This window comes from Podarcis gaigeae, assembly GCF_964106915.1.
Source record: "Podarcis gaigeae genome assembly, chromosome: 2".
NCBI classification, from domain to species: domain Eukaryota; kingdom Metazoa; phylum Chordata; class Lepidosauria; order Squamata; family Lacertidae; genus Podarcis; species Podarcis gaigeae.
In genome coordinates, this window is record NC_139679.1 from 14,930,881 (window position 1) to 14,953,185 (window position 22,305).

The 22,305-nt window shown below is 44.2% G+C and overlaps 1 protein-coding gene across 1 annotated transcript in view; it reads right to left on the reverse strand.

Moving 5' to 3' along the window:
• The window catches only part of LOC310839911 (cyclic AMP-dependent transcription factor ATF-7), a 113,664-nt gene that overhangs the window by 13,414 nt on the left and 77,945 nt on the right, over positions 1 to 22,305 (reverse strand). The window contains exons 5-11 of the mRNA XM_083728923.1: positions 16,595 to 16,729; positions 15,116 to 15,273; positions 13,162 to 13,261; positions 11,476 to 11,589; positions 9,628 to 9,780; positions 7,839 to 8,036; positions 4,399 to 4,507 (exon numbers count right to left, since the gene is read on the reverse strand). Coding sequence (XP_083585049.1) covers positions 4,399 to 4,507; positions 7,839 to 8,036; positions 9,628 to 9,780; positions 11,476 to 11,589; positions 13,162 to 13,261; positions 15,116 to 15,273; positions 16,595 to 16,729 — 967 coding nt within the window. The remainder of the gene's footprint in view (positions 1 to 4,398; positions 4,508 to 7,838; positions 8,037 to 9,627; positions 9,781 to 11,475; positions 11,590 to 13,161; positions 13,262 to 15,115; positions 15,274 to 16,594; positions 16,730 to 22,305) is intronic.

Sequence of the window (22,305 nt, forward strand, 5' to 3'; positions counted from 1 at the left end):
TCAAAAAGAGAAAGAGAGAGAGAGAGAGAGAGAGAGAGAGAGAAGAATTATGAAAAAGGTTGTCTCTTATCATGTGCTAAGTGTTTAAAGAAGCCCATAGGTCTGTAGATTACAACACGGCAGCCATTTTGTCCCTTCCCACCATATGCATTTCATCATGTCGTTTTAGGTCGCTTTCTTTTTCTCAAATATACCCTGTGGGTGGAAAGCAGTAAGACTAGCTACTGACTCAGCAAATGCCACCACCACTTTTTAGTGTAGGATAAGTAATTCATCCAGGACTCCATAGCAAATTCAGGTGAGGAGACAGCACAATCCATACCACGTGTCACCTGTCACTGTGACAAATCCATCTTCTGGAGATTTTTCCGGAGGAACGCTGACATGGTTTGCCTCCTTCAGGACGTACAAGGTAGAGATGGAGGAGGAATCTGCCCTACTAGGATTCCAAAACAGATCATCAAGACGGATCATGACCCAGATTGGACTGGTGGCAGTCTTCAGAATCCACAATTGAGTGTTTTCTGATACGAGGCAGCCTGGGGGTTATGCACTGTCTCTGCCCCACAATCAATTTGCTTTAAAAACATTTATAAAATAGGATATCCATTCGCCCATAGCCTGAACAGCATGCACTCGGGGCTTCTTGTGATGGAACATGGTGATATTCTGTCACTCTCAGGGGGAACTGTATAAAAAACCCCATGGCTGCCCCCCATATAAACACTGCAGGGACTGAATACTTTATAAGCTTAGAAGAAGGCTGGGAGAACGGAGGTGGCATGCCAACTTTGGGCCATCTTTTAAGTTGTTTTTTTTTATCTGTAAACAGAACGGGCTAAGTCCCCTATGAGAACCCGGATGGACCAGACTTTAATCAGTCCTTCAATCACTAGTACAAGGCATGATGAATTTCCAGCACCGTGCCTTTTTAACATTGCCTGCCACCTTCTTTCAGCAGCAGCTAAACATGGCCACTTCACAGTTCCGGAAACTATTTCTCTATATCCGCCACAGGACTCTCTCCCAGTTTTTCAAGAAGCAGCAACAAAATTATCAGGGCATATATATGGGGCTAGAGGTTCAGCAGCATGATTTCAGCATTCATTATGAGAAGAAGAAACAGCCAAGTCTGTGTTGCTTTCTAGAAGACCTATGGCTGAGAGAAGCTCCAGCTTACTCAAAACACAGCTCACTCTGCCAGGGCAAGACCCCCTGTTTCAAGAAGCAGACACCCCAGTAGCTTTGAACAGAGCTCTTCTCCGTTGACAGCAGCACACCTGCCAACTCATGAAGGCTCTATTTCAAGTGGGATGCGGGAACCCTTCCAGCTCAAAGATCCAATATTCTATGTGAAGTCTTAGACCATGATGTGGAGCATCATGGGGATTCAAGCTTGTTCCTTCTTTAGAGAGAAACTTTTCCTGGAATGAAACCTGAAAATGGAGCCGTGATCAGTGCCTTCACTCGGAATCCACTGTGAATAGCACCATCTGTTCTTGGTATACATCCCAGAAAACAAGCTAGTACAAACACACTTATTGACTTGTGGTCAAGCTCAAAAGCAGCGAAAAACTGCCACGAGTTGCTACTTTTGTCCCCGGAGTGCACCTGTGTATCCAGAAACACAGGAGGAAAATCCAGCCTTACAATAGGTACATGACAGTGCTGTTTCAAACCAATATTCACATGCCATTCAGTATTATTTACTCAAATTTTAAACGAAGTATCCGGCTTTTACTTTCATGTCCTATTGAACAACAATAACAAACCTTTAGCATAGTGTTCTGCAAATCCTGTGTTGTTTTGCCTTGTTGTTTCCTTGCAGTTTATGGTATTTTGGCATTCCCGCCCTAACATAAAAATTACTTGCAAGGTATCACAAATAATATAACCCAACTGTGCACGAGGAAGCTGTAATTCTATCCATGCCCTCTGGCATTTTTGTTTAAGGAATTGCTTAGTCACAAATCTCAATAATAAAAAAAGACTGTGTGTCTGTGTGCATGTGCAAGAGAGAGATAATTTCATTTTTTAATATGCAGATACAAACTGAATTTCTATTCCTGCAGCAAGCAGACAACAAAGACTAATGATACGAATGATAAATTCTAAATGATAACAGGCGTGGTGGTGGAAGAATCATGCTGCCTTCTTGCATTGTACACAAAGGAACAGCCTTGGGAGGCAGAAGACGGAGTCAGTTTGGTTTCACTGCCACATCTCTCAAACGGTGAGTCACTGCAGTGAATCAAAATAAACAGCATATGCCAAGAGCTCTGCAAGGCGCGAATGTGTGTTCACTGCAGGCAAGTGGCATTTCTCAATACTCACAGCAGTGATGCCTTCTGCAGCGCAAACAGTCTCTTGTCTCATGTATTATTGTTCCTTCCCTCCTACCCTCTTCCGCATCTCCAGCAGCCAAGCTAAGCCGTTTTGCCAAAACGGCACTACAAATATTAGGGCAAGGAAAGATCTGGCCCAAAGTCTCTCCTGTCTCCAGCATCAAAGGGTTACACAGATCCCAGATCTTACTAACTGATCTGATGCAGGAGACTTCAAGAACCCAGGCTGTGGAAATGGGGTGGTCGAGTCAGGGGGTAGATAAATAGGTTAGGGGTAAAGAAGCAGTTCAAATGAAAGGAATGGACAGTGGGCAGTAGCAGGAGGAGGAACACCTCCCCTGCATTTTCCTTTAGCCCACAGATGGATAACCTGCAGCCTGGGTTTTGCACGCCCCTGACATCTTCAGCAGCTGCCCTATTCTTTTACCCCATCAGAGTTATTTCCTTCCTGATAGCTTTCTCTTTATTTTTCCTGGTTCTTTAAAGTAAACTGTGGGGCTTTTTTGTAGTCTCAGAACAATTCAGGGGCCATTTAAAAAAAAATTAATAACGATTTATTGATTTTTTTTTTTTAAAGCATCTTTTTCCTGTTGTATGGCATGGGAAAAGAAGGCCCCCGCCCCCCTCCACAAGCTCCCTTCTCTGTGTACGAGTGAACACACATACTATGGTCACAAAGGATTTGCCTTCTCTTTCTTTCCAGAATAGCAGTTGTAATTGTCTGTTGTTCTAAATAAATTAAAATAGATAAAATCTGTATTATGTATCCCCATCAAACCCAGTGGGGTTTACTTTCGAGTGCACCTGCACTCAGGATTGGGAATCTGAGATAGCCTTGGAAAATTGGAGCAAGGAAGTCTTCATTCCAGTTTAGCTAATCCAGGACACCTTTGTCTCGGTCTCTATCCGTTATTGCCTCTGACTCCAGCTCCAGCTCCAGCACACAGATACAGATACCAGACAGAGGGCCTTCTCGGTAGTGGCGCCTACCCTGTGGAACACCCTCCCTTCAGATGTGAAGGAAATAAGCAGCTATTTTCTCTTTAAAAGACATCTGAAGGCAGTCCTGTTTAGGGAAGTTTTTAATATTTAATGCTGTATTTTTTTTAAACACTTGATTGGAAGCCGCCCAGAGTGGCTGGGGAAACTCAGCCAGATGGGTGGGGTATAAATAATAATTTATTATAATATTATTATTATTATTATTATTATTATTATTATTATTCCCAAGGAAATAGGGCCCTCAACTAAGAAAAAGGTTCCCTGTCCCTGATTTAGCCCCTGCTATTATAGCCCAGCCAAACTCTGAGATTCAGTCAGAGATTTGGGGAGCTAATGTTTGAGCAGCTAACATCTCCACCTCAGACCCCTTTTCTAACCCTATGGCTCTCATCTTCCTGCCTGGCAGACTGATCTAGTTAGTTCTTATGAAATAGTCCTTTAATCTACTCTGGCTTCCTAGTGATGAACCTTTACAGTTGTACCTTGGTTCTGGAACAACTTGCAACTCAATCGTTTTGGCTCCTGAACGCCACAAACCCGGAAGTGAGTGTTCTGGTTTGTGAATGTTTTTTGGAACCCGAATGTCTGATGTGGCTTCCGACTGAGTGCAGGAAGCTCCTGCAGCCAATCGGAAGCCGCACACTGGTTTTTGAATGTTTTCGGAAGTTGAACAGACTTTCAGAACGGATTTCATTCAAGAACCAAGGTACGGCTGTATTTGTTTTGTTTCCTTTGCCCCGAGATTTGCCTTGGCTGCTGCTACTTCCTTGGACATTTCTGTAAGAAGGTGTAAATAATTTGCATAAGTGGCTCCTCCTGACATCACCTGGAACCCAAACGTCTGACGCACGTTCTGTGGTTTCCGATTGGCTGCAGGAGCTTATTGAAGCCAATCCGAAGTTGCGCTTTGGTTTCTAAACGTTTTGGAAGTTGAACGGACTTCTGGAACGAATTCCGTTCGAATTCCAAGGTACAACTGTACTGAGATTGAAACATCTACACAGCCTACCCTCTTTGGCTCTGCAGGTATGTTCAGAGGCTCCCCACTTACCGAGATAACCTTGTGTTTTCTTCTGTAATGCAGTGACAGGGCAGTCTTTGTGAGCCAACAGAAGCTGTTTGAGTTGAGCAACTTCATTCCGTAATAACGTAACTTCATTCTGCAGGAGAGGAAACATTTATCTTCATTGCATGTGCTCTCATGTCCAGCCTTTCAAACTTTTGTCCTTAATTGTTCGGGATAGGTATTGTATAAAATGGGGGGTGTTGTGAGTCATCATGAATGAGTCTCTGGCTGGCTACCGGAGGCAGGAAATGCTCCATTTTTGGCATTTAAATAACTGATCTGATCTTAGGGTTTTAACTCTGTGCTTAAGCAGTGCTTTTTGCCTCTGAATCTGGGAGCGCCAATCAATTGGGGGGGGGGGGATCCCTCGAACAACAGTGCATATTTAAACATAGTAAAATTGCAATATAAAATGCTCTAATTATTACAGAAATAGTTATCCACTTCAAGTCCATGGGATAGGGTGGGCTAAAATTCACACACATGCAGCTTGCTAGAATGTTTAAAGGTACACGTTTTCATCACTGAAATACAATGAAAGCCAAGCCTCCATGCAAGGAACTCGGCCAAAATGCTGTTTGGTCAAGAGGGCAGATTGCAGCTACTGACGAGCCACGGCACCAACTGGACAGGAACACCGCAATACTTCCAACCTTTATTAATACAGTTGCATGGAATGTGGCAGCTATTCTTAGGTTCTAGTATGCAGAAGTGGCCTCTGCAGGGGTCACAGGTCATAGCTTGCATTTAAAACATCTGAGCAGAAGCTGCTTGCATTTGTAACCCTGCTATAGCAGTCTTTTTGCGGCACTCCAAAGATAACATTGAAGGCACTTATGAATGGCTGGGGAGATTAATTCAATGAACACAGAAAGAACTCAGAGGAGTCCTTTTGGGTGAAAAGGAAGTCCTTGCTTCCGTTCTTTCACAGGGAGACAGGATGTCCACCGCTGGATTAGGTCCCCTTCCCAGGGAGCAGCCTGGCAAGGCTAAAACCTTCTTCCTGGAAGTTGGGAACTTTCCAAAACAGCCAAGTAATATATGTAGTGGGAAGAAAATCCCGCAGAAAAACTGCAAACCAAGTGACCCCTAACGACCTCCAGCAGCAAATCAAATTAGGTCAAAATTCCATAAAATATGGGATAAAACGTGAGAAACTGGCCTTCCAAGGTTCGGTGTGGTGGGAAAATTGAAAGCAAAAACACGCTGCATGCACTTAGGCAAGGATTTGAGTCACTGCTTACAAGAACAGAAGTCCACCAGGTAGGAGGACATTCGGTGATAAGATATTGAAAAGGAGAGCATCCCAGGGAGGGAACAAAACTCTCACACCTTTGCTGTAATTGAGCCCTAAGGCGTAAGAACTCTGCACACAAAGGCTGCCTCTGCTGATGTGCAGATGTCACAGAAAGGTATCCTCTCTCCCAGAAGGCTGAAAAGGGAGCTATTCCTTAACCAAGAGAGCTGGGTGGCACTGTGGGTTAAACCACAGAGCCTAGGACTTGCCGATCAGAAGGTCGGCGGTTCAAATCCCATGACGGGTTGAGCTCCTGTTGCTCGGTCCCTGCTCCTGCCAACCTAGCAGTTCGAAAGCACGTCAAAGTGCAAGTAGATAAATAGGCACCGCTCCAGCGGGAAGGTAAACGGTGTTTCCGTGTGCTGCTCTGGTTCGCCAGAAGTGGCTTAGTCATGCTGGCCACATGACCCGGAAGCTGTACGCCAGCTCCCTTGGCCAATAAAGTGAGATGAGCGCCGCAACCCCAGAGTCGGCCACGACTGGACCTAATGGTCAGGGGTCCCTTTACCTTTACCTTTATTCAAAGATAATGCAAGGATAGAGTAGCTGGTAAATAAAGCCTAAAGGAGAACAAGAAGGCTCCTACTGGTTGCATAAGGCGAATTTAAAGAATACTAAGGATAAGGTCTTGCATGTCAGAACTCAGGACCTTCGAAGATGCTGCAGCTAAGGGCTCAAACTAACTGTGGGGAAGTGCACCAACACCACATTCAGGCTCATGGCATGACCAACGAGAGATGAAATCCATTAACAGCAGTAAAGAACTTCTTGATCTGGGTTAATAAGCAACCGTCTGTGCCCCTAGGCTTCCAATGATATTGAAAACTGCTAAAACTTTCCTTGTCTATGTATTTGGTCACATACAAGAATCCAAACCATATTGAAGGAAAAATAAAATGTCATTTCCTAAATGTGTTGCACCACGCATTACTGTAGGTGCATACAGTGGAAGAGTTACAGGACAGCAGACGAGTTGAGATGACCCTGGGTTGCCATCTTTCAACTTTCAAGCAGTCAGGTTGTAAAGCTGTGGTTGAGGATAAAGAAGGGCAGTCCTGATATTACCAGTAACTGCCATGGATCAATACTGGAGAGGACAACTGGATCAGAAATCCCGTGCCTGCTTAAAGATGGTGATGATGTCTGCTTTGTATTCTGTGAGCCTCCCAACTGTCTCAGAGATCAAGAGAAGGCCAAGTAGTTTGCAGACTTGCAGCAGTCAGCCCAGCTTCTCTCCTTCCCTACTAAGTCTGTTTCTGAAGCAAGCCACCTGACTGTTTCTGTTAGTGGTATGAAGTTCAGTTTTGGGAACTATCAATCTGGATGCTATCTGCTAAAACACCCTCCAGTATATGTATCCAGACTGATCTACAAATCTTCAATTTACCCAGTCTGTATGAGCATTCAAATCCCCCCAAGATAAGCATGACATTATGGGGGAAAGCTGCTTCTGCCCCCCATTGAAGGCTGACTGCTTCCTTGAGATGCTACAGGGAATGGGCATTGCCCTGTGTGTTCAGATATGCTTTTGCACTGGTGTTGTTGATATGGAAAAGTACATTTCACCTGCACAATCTGGAGATGAAAGCTAAGCAGATTGTATTTTTGTGCGTGATTGAAATGTGGATACAGTGGTACCTCTGGTTACGTACTTAATTTGTTCTGGAGGTCCGTTCTTAACCTGAAACCCTTCTTAACCTGAAGCACCACTTTAGCTAATGGGGCCTCCTGCTGCTGCCGCACCGCCACAGTGTGATTTCTGTTTTCATCCTGAAGCAAAGTTCTTAACCCGAGGTATTATTTCTGGGTTAGTGGAGTCTGTAACCTGAAGCGCATGTAACCCGAGGTACCACTGTACAGTGGTACCTCAGGTTACAAATGCTTCAGGTTACAAACTCTGCTAATCTGGAAGAGTTACCTTGAGTTGAGAACTTTGCCCCAGGATAAGAATGGAAATTGTGCTGGCAGTGCAGCGACAGCAAGAGGCCCCATTAGTGAAAGCACGCCTCTAGTTAAGAACAGTTTCAAGTTAAAAACAGACCTCTGGAACGAATTAACTTTGTAACTAGAGGTACCACTGTATGTGTAATATTGAAAGAAAAGTATTTAATATGTTCCAAGCACTTACACTTAGTTGGATGTTCTGTGTTGTGAGCTCCTCCGCCTTCTTCTCCAAGGATGACACCCAGAGCTTGCGCTTCTGGCGGCAGCGGGAGGCGGCAGCCCGGTTCCGTTCCAGGAAACGCTGCCTGCGTTCATCTGGATCTTCGTCCATTGTGCGTCTCCGTCTGCCTCCTGTGCTAGGCGTGGGCTGAGCTGGGGAAACCTGGGGTTGAAGAATGAAAGAATTGCTGAAATTAACGAACAAGATTAATTGGGCAGTTTGTGCACTCTCAGGGCAGCCCATTAAACACTCAGCGGCCAATTAGTAACAACGCAGAACAATTTCCCCGGTTCTTGATCTCATATCCTCACTAACTCTCAACAGGACATTTAGGCAAAATAGCAATGTAAGATTTGTGCAAGTGACTCAAATACTGATTGTGTTCATGCTTTTCTTTCTTTTAACCCAGTAGGGACTGTGCCATATGGAGTAATAATCCTCTAAGCCTTTAACCTATTTGCTTTGCCGTTCTTGTTCTGTGGGACCAACAGGGACACTGAAAACCTTTTCCATTATTTCAAGAGAACAAAGAAAACTAGCTGCCAAGAGCAAAACAGACCTGCAGGTTCCCACCTTAGCTCAGCCCCACCAAATGGGCTTTATAATTATGCAGACCAGTTTACACTTTGCTACTACTCACTGTCAGTCAGGCAGCATATGGATAGTAAACTTCTGGAAGCCTGTCTAACTGACAGAGCAGGTGGTGATTTTGATGGAAGGCTGGCATTTGGTGAGCTGGCAGGAACAAATGGGGTGCATTTAAACCCAAGTCATTAAAACAGGAAGAGAGAGAGAGAAGATCTGAAAACATTGCGTCTATATTCCAGACTGTGTCCCAATTGCCTGTGATGCCTAACTGGTAACTGTCTGGCAGCAGCGGTGACAGAAGCAACGGGGTGAAAGATGCAGCTTCTCTGAAAGGCAACAGGCTCCCTATACCCGTTCAGGGGATCTGGAACTCAGTGCCAAAACATCTCAGATTCTATAGCTAGAAAAGCCAAATCTGGCAACTGGGGGAAAAGAAACCCCATACAAATGAATTATATGCACATAACATTTCTATGCTTATTTTTACTTGCAGAATCAACAACCTTGGTTGAGTATATTTGGTAAATGGAAAAAAGGAGGGTTGGGTCTCACTGGTGGTGGTGGAGGTGGGGTGGCAGAACGTAGAAATACAAGGCATCTACAGCGACATGGGATATGAACTGGGAGCTGTGTGGAGTGATGTGCCATCATTTTCTGGCTACTAAAAGACTGACAATACTTTTTTTCTGAAGACCTGATGGTGGAATGCGAGAAGAGGCAACATTGCCTATGGTTACATACACATCACACTACTGTCAGTAGCAGACAGATCAGTCAGGTTTTTACAGTGTTTCAAAAGCCTGCAAAGGACACCTGACTGTGTATGACAATGGGAACCAAAGGTGAGAAGGTAATTGTGCTTTTGTCTTATCAATTTTCAACTCCCTTAAGTTCTCATGTTTCGTTCCGAGCATCTATCTAAAAGCCACTCAAACAATTTCCCCTCATTCCTCCACAGTCATGAATACTCAAAACTTGTTCTTTTTACACAAAGCCTCTGAATTTGATAGCAGCCACTGGATTTCCCATCAGATGTCACACCACAAGCTGGGGGTGTGACTGCAGCCAAATCAAATTCAAATGTCCATGGTAAGCCCCCCTTCCCAGAATATTACTTCTCCCCCGTCCCAAGTTCTGCTTTGATGTGTTCCAGCTTCAAGCAGACCTGTGGTTGGGCTGGAGAAGGTGCATCGGGATGCTGGATGAGTATCTGACCCTGTTCAGGATGAGACGTCACCATTGTGCTTGCTGAACCCACCACCATGCCACTGCCATTTAGTGAGGAAGTAATGCCTTGCGTCAGGCTGGCTTTTAACCTCTGTAAGGGGACAAAAACAAAACAAAATCAGGAGAGGCCCAACCATTTATTTCTCTTTTACCAATACACACACACACACACCCGTCTCTCTTTACTACAAAGAAGCAGGCTGTTGAGAATGAAGCCTGGCCAGACTCTTTAGGAAATGCTGCTAATAGCCAGGTTTCTATTTCAAGGCAAGACATCATCATGATGTCAGGACACACGATAGATGCAAGCAGAGGGAGGGAGCATACATTTAGCTACCATTTTCAATGAAGATCACAGGCAACTTGCAACATCTAGTCCCAGCTAAAACTGACAACTGAGCTAATTGAAGACTAAACGTATATCAATGCATTTGCTCACGTTCATTGTCTGACTCTCCAAAATCATCCTTTGTTTTTGTGTGCAACCCGCACACCTCTCTTCGCACCTTTCCCCACCCTTCTGTTGTCTCCCACTCAGTTTCTAAATTTAGACTGCAAAGCTGCTTGGAGAACGGATGTGTCTTTTTTCTTTACGATGACAGCATCACCTGAATCTTATAGATCAGTTGGCTCCCTTACTAAAGTACAAAGAGGCCCCTGAGGTTAGAATTCTATTTACTTATAGCAGCTTTTTGCTTTATATTGAAAATGAAGGGCAGAGATTCATTCATTTTCATGTTTGTTCCCTCTTTTCCTACTCTCCTCCCCAAGGACTGTAGCACAGGGATACCGGTAGCAGCAGTGAAGAGTAGACTGAAAGACTAATCTGTGAATCTAGAAATCATAAGAAACCGCAGGTTACTTCTGTGGACAAGCATTCACCTTGCCAATATTCATAGCTACCCTCTTCCCTAGTTTTCATAATGTATTTTGGGCACTGAAGCTTCCTGACAGTGTCTAATATCTGCTAGGGAAAAAATTGAGGGAGCTTGATAAATGTACCTAGGTGTCACAAGAATGCCTGGGTTGCCTCCATCTGAATGTTGCTCTCTGTTCTGCCCTTTCCTTATCCTACCCTTTTCTACCCCACTCTACTTTCCCATGGGACACGGGTGGCGCTGTAGGTTAAACCACAGAGCCTAGGACTTGCTGATCAGAAGGTTGGCGGTTTGAATCCCCGCGACGGGGTGAGCTCCCATTGCTCGGTCCCTGCTCCTGCCAACCTAGCAGTTCGAAAGCATGTCAAAGTGCAAGTAGATAAATAGGTACCGCTCTGGCGGGAAGGTAAACAGCGTTTCTGTGCACTGCTCTGGTTCGCCAGAAGTGGCTTAGTCATGCTGGCCACATGACCCGGAAGCTGTAAGCTGGCTCCCTCGGCCAATAAAGCGAGATGAGCGCCGCAACCCCAGAGTCGATCACGACTGGACCTAATAGTCAGGCGTCCCTTTACCTTTACCTACTTTCCCAACAAGGATATACGCTATCCCATCCAGTTATGCAACTTGCACCGACAGACTACAAACTGCTGTCTTTTAGGGGAGAAGGTAAAGTATACGACACTCTCTTTTAACTGCTAGTGGTTTCAGTGTTAACAGAAAGTGTTAACGGAAAAACAACAACCTGAATGTGACCACATGCATCGAGTGACCACATGCTTTGAGGTTATCCCCCATGAGAAAACTGTGTTAGGGGGCAATGTCGGGGGGCCAACCACGGCTGCATCTCATTTCCTAAAATCGTACTCTAGGCAAGCTTGCCGATTCTGTTGTTATCTAACGCAACTCACCATTTTAGCTTCTGAGTGCACTGGAAGGCCTGATGGTGAAATGGAGCCGCTGCTGATAATTGGAGGGCCGGGAATACCAGGAATGTTTGGCACCACAGATATAGGCCTTGCCAGCTATAAGTTGGAAGGGGAATGGAAAACACCTTGTATAAGTTAAGCAGTTTTGTTGATTAACTCCTACAGTGAAGGAGAAGGGGTGGGTGAGAAAGCTTGCTTGATAAGCTGTACATGTTAGAAATCTAATCACCAGTGTTTGAAAGATAAAAAGAAACAAACATTGGAGCAGCTTAATGGAGCAGAGGAGTACCAACGGCAGTTTCAGAAAAGTTAGACATTGCAGGAAAGAGAAAACACCAATGCTTTCTTTCGTTTCCTCTGAACCATTTCACGCATTATGCTGCAGCAAATCTCAGCACTGAGCTACGGCCAATCCTAGATCTAATATTCCCATTTATGCTTGAGATTTTTAGGTGTACAATATCTTAAATGTGCACTGCAAAACGGTAATGTGCAATCCAGCCAACAGAAAGCTTTTACCTTGAAATTAGGTACTTCTAGCAACAAAAGAGTAGAGTTCTGGATCCAGGCCAGCTTGACTAGTAACCCCACCATATCAATTCAGTAGTATTGTGTTTGGAGAGCAAATGTGGTATAATGGCTTCAGGGGGGCTTTGGACTGAAGATGCCCAGGCTTAAAGCCTCATTCAGCAACAAAACTCGCTGGATGATGTTGGACTCATAATCCTCTCTCAGTCTAATCTATTTAACAGGGTTGCTATTATGGAAATACATAACAACAATATATAAACCTGCCTGAACTCCTTGTACTAAGGGCAAGATAAAAACTGCTACTAATCATTACAATGTGGAGAAAAGCTTCTGGGGACACCCTTGGGATTTATTTTCCTTTCTGCAATTCTTTGTGGGGTGCACCACTCTTTTTGCATTTTTACAATGGGTACACTTAACTTCCATATGAGTAGAAGAGAGAAAGTGACAGGTGGCCAGGTAGAATTCATGCAGTATTTCTGAGATAACCTGGAGAAAAGGCAGTTAAGTGCCCAAACTAGATTTTCAGATTTATAGAGCTTCCCCTCAGACAATTCTAATTTCCAACACATGGCAGAAACTTTCCGAACGCTTAAATAGATGAAAAGTACACCCACAAAGAAACAGAAAAGTGGATTTGTATAGCACAGTCAGCAGCAGAACCAGTGCAAACTGCACCAGAAGGTACTTGCATTTGTCAATCACATACCCCAAGAAAATTCATTTGCAGAAATAAAAGCTAAATAACCATTTCATGCCCCGAAGAGGCCAGAGAGGGAGTTTTTCTGGCCTGGAAAGGCCAACATGTTCTCTGTAAGCTTGAATGATTTCAGTATAGAGCTAGCTAATCAGAGAGCCTGCAGTTCCCAGCGTTGGAACCAACAGTGTCTGCCATCTGCTCAGATGAAGATTCAGTTTTGAGCCTCCCCCCCAGCAATGTGATTGGCAGGTGCTGCTAGCTTGCAGGCTGGTGGCTCCCTCAACCCCCACATCCTCCCCGCTAGCCCAGGCTTATCTCACATGGAGGGGCAGAGAGAGATGTCAATTTTGCAAATTAAAGTGATCGCATATGCTCTACAAAGGGGGGAAACTGTCCCTTCCTTTATCAAAAGTAGCCAGGCTGGAAGCTTCTATTACCGATATGACAGAAGGCATCTGAACGGGAGGGCCAGGAAGGACGGGCATGGTCTGTCCATTCACAAGGTGCATGACAAGTGGTACAGAGCTGGTGGGAGATCTGCGAGAAAACAAAAGACAAACACAGAACATATTGCAGTCCAGTTTGTGAGTACTATCAGAAATCCCCTGCCCAACACACCTGAGACACAGGTGATCCCATGTGACACACAGAGCCCCCTTCTGCTTCCTAAACTCTCCACTGAAAAGCTGAGCATCTCTGCTCTGGCAATAGCTGAGTTAGCGAACGTAATATTTTTCAAACATTAATTTTTTTGAATTGATAATAATTGGCTTCCATGCCAGAATATACATGGGTTACAAAAGCACAGCTGCTCCCAGCTTACATAGATCTGCTCAGGTTAGACAGAATGTGCAAAGATATTCAAATTTCCCAATATTTGGCTTGATAATTACAACTTTCGAACCAGCATCCATCACCTGAGCCTATTATGGATTAGAGAGATGTGCAACAGAGAGAGAGAGAGACGCTTTCCGGCAGAGAGCCCTCTCGTCAGGTGTAAAGTTCACTGGCCTTTCAACCCCAGTGCATGTGCAATTACAAGAGTAGATGGTCCAAGGGCCATGTAGGGTTGGCAGTAGTATTTTAAATAGGAGCCATACTTACTGAGGTCTCAAGTTGCAGAGAGATAGCTCTCCAGATGTACCTGAACTGCTAGCTGAAGGAGGCATTTTGAGATTGTAACATTGGGCCTACTGTGAAGGTCCATTTCGTGCAGGGAATGAAGGGGGATCCTTGGAGGGCCAGCCCATCCAAAGATCCCCTCCTCCCTGCAGGAAAAGAAGTCATTACCTAGAGAGAGGATCCATTTCAGGGCCAAACTAGTCTTCGTATGGCAGAGACGTGAAGCAACCTCCTAACGGATCTCATATATGGAAGAAAAGCCATGGAAGGTCACATAGAAGTTGTGGGGGCTGCTTAACGCTTCCAGCATAAAAAAATACAGTGGTACCTCTGGTTGTGAACGGGATCCATTACGGAGGCCCGCTCACAACATGAAAAGAGCACAACCCGCAACGGTGCATCTGCGCATGCGCGGGTTGCGATTCGCCACTTCTGTGCATGCGCAAGAGGTGAAACCCAAAAATAACCCTTTCTGGTACTTCCGGGTTGCTGCAGGACGTAACCTGAAAGGATGTAACATGAGGTATGACTGTAGCTGAGAGGGGAATAATTGAGTAGCTACCATTTCTTCACTCAAAAGTCTTAAATCCTGTGGCTCTTTTTCATTTTTAAAAATACATCTATCGTGTATGTATTACATCTATTACATCTACATGCATTTGCTGCAGTTTGGCTCTTGGCCTCTGGGAAGGAGAGGTTTTAACTCCCTCATGACAAGAGCTGTTCCCTGGATCCCAGTCTTAGTCAGGTTCTAGCTAGATCTGGAAACCCGAACAAGCCACAAATTCAAGTAAGGAGGTTTTCTAAAGTTAAAGAGTGGGAGCAATAACAGTTCAAGTAAGGGTCCAAGAAGCTGGAGCCTTTTACAGAAGAAGACTGCTCAGCCTTCCTCTATTCAAGGGAAGGAGACTGCAGGAGTGACACTGGAGACTTTTTAAGTAGACAGATACGAGGCTGAAGCCTTAACTTGCGGCAAAAGTGTTATGCATCAGACATAGTTTAAGTTTGATGGTTCTCCCTGTCCCTTCTCAATCTTTAATTTGCTGTCTCTCTGCGTCAATTCTTCATGTACTAAATGATTTAACAGTCCCTAGGATCCTATTTCCCCCTTCGTGTCTGCTCTTGTGCAGGTTCATACACAACTGGCAAATTCTACAAAATCTAAAATCATGAGATTTGCAGTAGAAACTCCTGGCCATTCACTGATTGCCCAATATGAGGCCTCTTAAGGTCCCTACACCTCCCCCCACTCCCGATCTCCTTACTTACCCAAGCTGTCTGTTGGAAGGTGGAGCTTGGGTGATGACAGAAGTTGGAGAAGGGAGAGTGGGATGCAGAGGATCATATCCTAAGTGCAGTGGAAGTGACCCAGGGCGTACAATGGTTGGAGTAGGCGTAGAAATGATAACAGGCTTTGAAGCACTCTCCTAAGAAACATGCACATACTCAATGAATGCCAGGCATTATCATTTTGTGGGACTAATAATGCATCCCTCCTACCAACCCTCATTATTCCTAGGACTACCACTCCTGGGAAATCTGAAGCACAGAAACTTAACTTCAGCTGTACCCACAGAAACCAAAAGTGCTAAATCCTGTGTCGAGCATGAGATAACAATCACACACTCAATAGGCTGAAATTTGCAAGAAGCAAACAAGCTTCGTAAATATACATTAAATTCAACAGTAAAAAAAAAAAAGGGGGGGGAGACACACAAAGGAAGGAACCCAAACCATTCACATCCTTGCAACTAGATATAAATTATGCAAGTATTACTTAAGAACATCACTTGGCCTCAAAAAGCACACCCAGTTGTTTTAAAATCATGTGCCATCATACCAGATAATTTGTTCTAATTGCAAAATAATAGAGAAGTGCGGATGGATGAGATTTGCAGGACATCGGCAGGATACATTCAAGGGGAGAAATGAAGGCCATTAAAAGTTACAAAGCAATCCATTTCACCAAAGTGCCTCAACGACTCACAGAACTCCCTTTATCTTTTCAAGTGTCTCGGCTGGGACACTAAATCCTGATGAATGCACCAGGACTGTAAATCTGCAAAATGCTCCTGATGTAGGGAGTAATCTGGGGTGGCTTCAGATAACAGTGTGCACCATGGCATCTTCTTACCAGGCCTCAACAAATTCGCATTTTCTGTATGTTTGTTTCTGTCTACTCTGCTTACAGTGAAGCTAGAAGATGTAGATTGCCACCTCTCAGCTATTAAGTTTGCAGGGAGCCAGAATAGTGAAAATGGTTCTCTGAATCCAAGCCCAATGCCTCTATCAAGGGAGGCAAGAGCTTTACAACTAGTTAACACCAATCAAGCTTCTACAAACTTCATTCTGTCAAAGCTTTTTCTTACTCTATGGGCCTGCTTCAGGTGCATCTTGCAGCCACCCCCAGCCCATGTTGCTTGTTGGAGCATGTGCGGGAGACACATAGCTGGCCATCATTTGCATGATCAACACACCTTTCATGTGTCCACCCATGAAATGGAGAAGCTGGCTCTTACAACTGGCACTCTCATGTCATTATAGAAGTCTAGCAGTAGCCCTCTGTGTGCGGGGGCCAAAAGGGCACATTCTATTGAATCTCCTACAACTACGCCAGTATAACCATAAAAGATAATGAGCACATATCTGCCATTTGTGATAGAAGCGGGTTTGTTTGTTTTAATATAAATTTTAAAAGTGGGTGAATGCCCTTAAAAACAGATGAAAAGACGACTCACGAAAGCTCACCTTCTCCTTGGCCTGCGGTGACTGTGGACTTGCTACCGGACTGTCTGGAGGGGAAGAGTCCACTTCAACTGGTTCTTCCTCTTTTATTTTGATGTCTGGGGTAGAAGGTAGAGACATATCGAGGGGTCCAGAACACTATGGAAAAGCAGAATACATACTTTAGGGCTTTGCCATCAGGCTGCCTGGCTGATCAGTTCACCTTCCCCAGCCCCAGGCTCCCACTAGCTTTTGCACGCTAACAGAGGCAGCACTCAGAATACTGAGACTGCATGTCAATATGGAGAAGCAAAGACACCATGTATGGTGCAGGAGCAGCTCTGCCCTTCACTAAGGTGTATTCCTTCTCCTCCCAGGTGAAGGCCAGACTGCATGGCTTTTCTAGCAACTCATATCAAGGATGCATATTTTTTAAAAAGCAACACATTGTTTTTGAGATTCTGCAAGTTAATTCTCACCCAAGCAACTTCCCCTGACTTTTATCCTCCGCCAAGCCTTGGCAATATGAAAAGAAAGCTAAAATGCCTGTCGGTCACAAAAGGCACTTTCATTCGCAGAAGCGCTGCAACCCACTACATAAGTCATTTTTGAATTATTGCTTGATTTATCAAAAGCCAACAAGAGAGCCATACGAATTATTGCAAATCTATGACCAGCCCATTGTAATAAAACCTCACCATATGCCTGAACCTGGAACCATGCCACCACACCTATTTTCAACAGCGCTACATGGCCCTTTCCAATTTTATTAACAGCAGCTTGTTGCCTTCGTAGATCAATGGGTCAAAGCAATAGCAAAAGGAAATGGCAAAGCTAGGGACTTGGGAGTGTGCGGCAAAGCAGGAAAGAGTCAAAGCACATCAAGTAGTCCTCAAGCAATCAAAAACAGCACAATGCTTCCTCCGGTTCTTGGATGGAGCTCCTCTGGAACACGCCAAGAAGATAAAAACAAGGTATAATGAGCGCTGGGAAGAAACAGGCAAAAGAGCATGAGGAGCAAGCCATCATTTGGTGTATTCAAGTCACGGAACTGCTTTTAGTGGCTACCTAGAAAAAACATGGATCGTATATCTTTTCTTGTTGCTTCTCATTCCTTTGTCTGGCTGCTAATTTCTCCCCTCCTCCCCCCAAAGCTAAATTCCCCTGCTTTCTACTGTGCTATACTTTGAGGGTGGGTTATCCTCCTTTAATCTCCTACCTCCATTGCTTACTATAAATTTCCCCTTAAGCCTCCACTTCTATTACCAGCTTCTTCCGAGCCAACATAATACCAACTATGAGCTGTGTGGCATTTCCTGAAACCATTGTTGCTCTTCCTTTATCCCTTTGCTTCTTTAGCACAGGCTCAGGGTTATCTATCCTGACTGGCAAAGGTTCTCCAAATCACAGGCAGGGAGTAACCTCAATGCTTTTATTTTTTTGTTTAAACTATGGATGCCAGGGAATGAGCCTCTTGGGGCTTCCTCCTTGAAAAGCATGGAGATAAACCATAGTTTATCTTATGAATGCTACAATTCTGAATATATATTTTTTTGTAGAAATAAAATGCCACTGGTTTCGGAGAGAGCAATTTCCAAGTAAGTATGCCAAGTAAAAGGTCCTGAAAGCCACTCCAGATTTTGGAGCAAATATATTTGCGTAGGGTTATAGGCTTGTTAATTTCTTGACAGTTTAACACCCGTACACTTGAGAGGAAAGTCATGAGAGTTGTGCACTGTAAGTTTAGGGAGCCTGAAGGAGGCCTTTGCAACTGAAGCCCCCTTGGCTAAACGTAGCCCACTGAGAAATGTTGCCTCTCCTCCCCCCCCCCGCCGCCCCCCGTTGCCAACCTAGAGCAGTATGGGAAAAGTGGCCTGTGTGGAAAATGAACTTGAAAGCAGACCATTTTATGAGAAGCCACTTAAAGTGTGGGCCGCAACCCTTCTCTTAGAGAACTGGTGTGTCTTAGATAATATGAGTTTTCAGGAAGTTCTGTGAAAATTAAGAGGAGAAATATTGTTTAAAAAATAAGGTAGACTATGATGTGATAGTAGTGCAATATTAATTAGGGAATGTGTAAGAAGTGATTAAAACGGAGAATTAGCAGACGAGTTGATGGAAGTCCAAAAAGATGATGTTGGTGATAAATTGGAATGATATGTTTTGTAGAATGTTATATTGGAATATATATATATATATATATATGCTTTCGTAGATTTTCACGGGTACAGGAATGCAGGTTTTGGTGTCCTCGGGTGTCTTCCCGTGTAAAAGTTGGGGTGTCTAGGCGACGTTTCGACGAGGTCTCACTCGTCATCTTCAGGCTGGTGCTTTCGGCTTCTTGTTACTGGAACAGAGCGGGATCTCAATGTTTGAGTTCCTATAAATACTGTAGAGGGGGTGTGGTGTCTAGCCTCCAATGTTCTGGGCAGAGAGGAAGTTCCCAGGCTAGTGTGCCTTTTCTTCTTTTGTTCCTTAATTACTTGAGAGATACCTTGAGTGATTTCTTGATTTCTTGATTTGGAATAATCATGGAAGCCATCGAGATAGAGAAACACCCTCACAACATGAACAAGCGTGACGACACATCCCGCTTGCCAGACATCTGGAAATTAGCCCTCCCCACAAAAACTGACACCAGGTCCAGAGGCACACAGAACGCCAACACCAATCAACCACACCAGACCCAAACCCAGACCCTCTCCACAGATGAATTACTGACACCATCCAGTAGCCAATCCATGGTGGCACCTCCGGATGCTGCACCCCCCTGCAATCCCTACACAGATCTGGCTGACACAAGCCACAAAACCACAGCTCGCCCCTATACACGAAGCCAAGCCAAAGCACAACTAAGTGCAATACAGCCATCTTCTCAGGAAAACTCTTCACAAAGTTCAAGAGGTCAAGACACAAAGACTTTAGCAACTAATCCACACCTAATGACCCACCTAAGTGGTACTCAGGATATCACTCAAGAAATCACTCAAGGTATCTCTCAAGTAATTAAGGAACAAAAGAAGAAAAGGCACACTAGCCTGGGAACTTCCTCTCTGCCCAGAACATTGGAGGCTAGACACCACACCCCCTCTACAGTATTTATAGGAACTCAAACATTGAGATCCCGCTCTGTTCCAGTAACAAGAAGCCGAAAGCACCAGCCTGAAGATGACGAGTGAGACCTCGTCGAAACGTCGCCTAGACACCCCAACTTTTACACGGGAAGACACCCGAGGACACCAAAACCTGCATTCCTGTACCCGTGAAAATCTACGAAAGCATATATATATATATATATATATATATATATATATATGAGAGAGATAATCTGGACATGGTCACATCTTTTCTTTTCTACAGTTCTGTACAATACACACTACAACAGATTCTTCTAGTCCCCGGTGGAGTACCAAGTGGATGGTCACTAGCCAGGAGACAACTCATTGGGAAAGTTGTGAACCACAGATCACTCCACTGATTCTGCTGTGACAGGCCAGCTCCATCAGGCCTCCTCTCCCCTCAATGGTCATTTGGGGGCAGCCATTCCAGCTGCCTCAGTGGGCGGGTTAAGAAACAGGTCTCATTTCATGAGCTTTGCTGAAGGCCCAGCTCCATCAGGTACTTCCTTCCCCCTAACTGTGCCAGCTGGTCATCATAGGAACATCTGGTGTAGGAAACTGGTGCCCAAGCTTTGATTTTGACTTTTTCCTTTTTTCTCACTGTCCTTGTCTCTTGCATGTCATGTTTTTGTTTTAGATCATATTGGATTGTATGTAAGCTGCTCTAAAGCCTTTTTTGGCTGAAGAATAGGGTGCAAATGCTCTAACTACATAAAGTAAATACAGTCATACCTTGGATCCTGAATGCCTTGTGAATCAAACGTTTTGGCTCCTGAACGCAGCAAACCTAGAAGTGTTCTGGTCTGCAAACGTTCTTTGGAACCCGAACATCTGACACAATTTCTGCAGCCAGGGCCCGATTTAAGTTTGATGAGGCCGTAAGCTACTAAAGGTAATGGGGCCCTTTATATGTCCAGCTGTCCTTTGTCACTGTTTTTTGTGTTGAATATATGCTATATGGTAATTTATGGACCTAATAGCTATCTAAAGCCATTTGCACATAACAAATAGGAGCCTACACAACACAAAACACTGTTGCTGTATGTAGGTTTCATTTTATTTGCTTTTTATCTTATATTTTTGGAAATATACATCCAGGTTTTTTTCCTTGAATTTTTTGGGGGGTCCCCAAGCGAGTGGGGCCCTAAGCTATAGCTTGTTTGGCTTATACATAAATCTGGCACTGTCCACGGTTTCCAATTGGCTGCGGGAGCTTCCTTGGTTTCCAAAAATTTTGGAAGTCGAACGGATTTCCAGAACGGATTCCGTTCGATTTCCGAGGTACTGCTGTACGTTAAAATGCAGACAGGAGAGGAAGCATAAACTATGATGAGAGGAGCTGCTCCAACAAAGACTCGTGTCTTTGAATAACCTGCACTAACTACCACTACAGACATTTTAAAATTAAGGAAAACGTTTAGAGCTCCCAGAGAGAACCAACATATGCCAGTTAAGAATGCTGGCCTAGGGATGGAGGAGGGGATTTCTGTTTCAATGCCTATTTCATCAAGAAGCTCACCGGCCAGTTATTTTTCAGATTAAACTACCTCACGGGCTTGTTATGAGGACAAAATTTAGGTGAAGGGGAGGAGACAGCAATGTCACCAACCTGAGCAACTTGGAGGATGGAATAAACACAAACAGCTGCCTCCCTTGCTACATGTGCTTCCAGATGTCATGCCCATTTTCCTTCCTGCTGCGTGCAAAGGAAGTGCCTCAGAATCTAGGAGCGAAGGCACAACGGTTGGCATCCCAAATGCATGGATTACACATGACTAGTGCAGTGACTGGGAAGACCAATCACCCACAAAGCAGCGTGTCTGGAAATACCCTCTCTGCATTTAATTACCACAAAAAAACTCTTGTGGCTGGAGCTATCCAGGACAAAAAATAAATAAAAATAAAATCCCACACGAACTAAAACGAGCTCCAGCAACTGGACTCAACTCAGCCAAATGTTCAAAGCATCTCATGAATGTGCCCAGCAGCCCCTGCCAAGTTTTCTGAATAGCAAACCAGCTGGATCTAACAATCCAAGTCAGTACTAGAAGGGGTAATTCCTTCGGCCTGCTGACACTGAGCCAAGCTTTGAACTGCGGCAGTCTCTTGTTGGAGGTCAGAAATATTAAGCCTGAGCCCTATTAAACAAGAAACAAACTTCCAGCAATCTAAGAATTCATAATGGTAGCTATTAAAAACAGTACAACACCAGGATTATGGGTGGTCTTAACATATAAAATATCTGGCTAGACTGTGGGTTGTCTACCATTTCATTAAAAAAACAACCCTCAAAATAAATGCTAAGATTAAGATTTGACGCTGAAATAATAAAAAATGTAACAGGGAAGGACCACCTCGCTGTGAAATGACACTGCTCCGAAAGGTGAGACTATTGCAGCAATACATGGCTGAGAGATCCATGGTACTTCTTTGATTTACATAGAAAATATCTAAGTGAGAGGGATAAAAGCCCAGCTGGTCATCATTTCTTTAATTTTTGGCTGCTAAATGGATTTGTTTTGTTTTACTGTTTTGTTTTAATTTTTTGCCACGTAATTGTAACTATGTAAGCTGCTTTTCAAAAGAAAGAAAAACAAGAGGTATTTTATATCTATA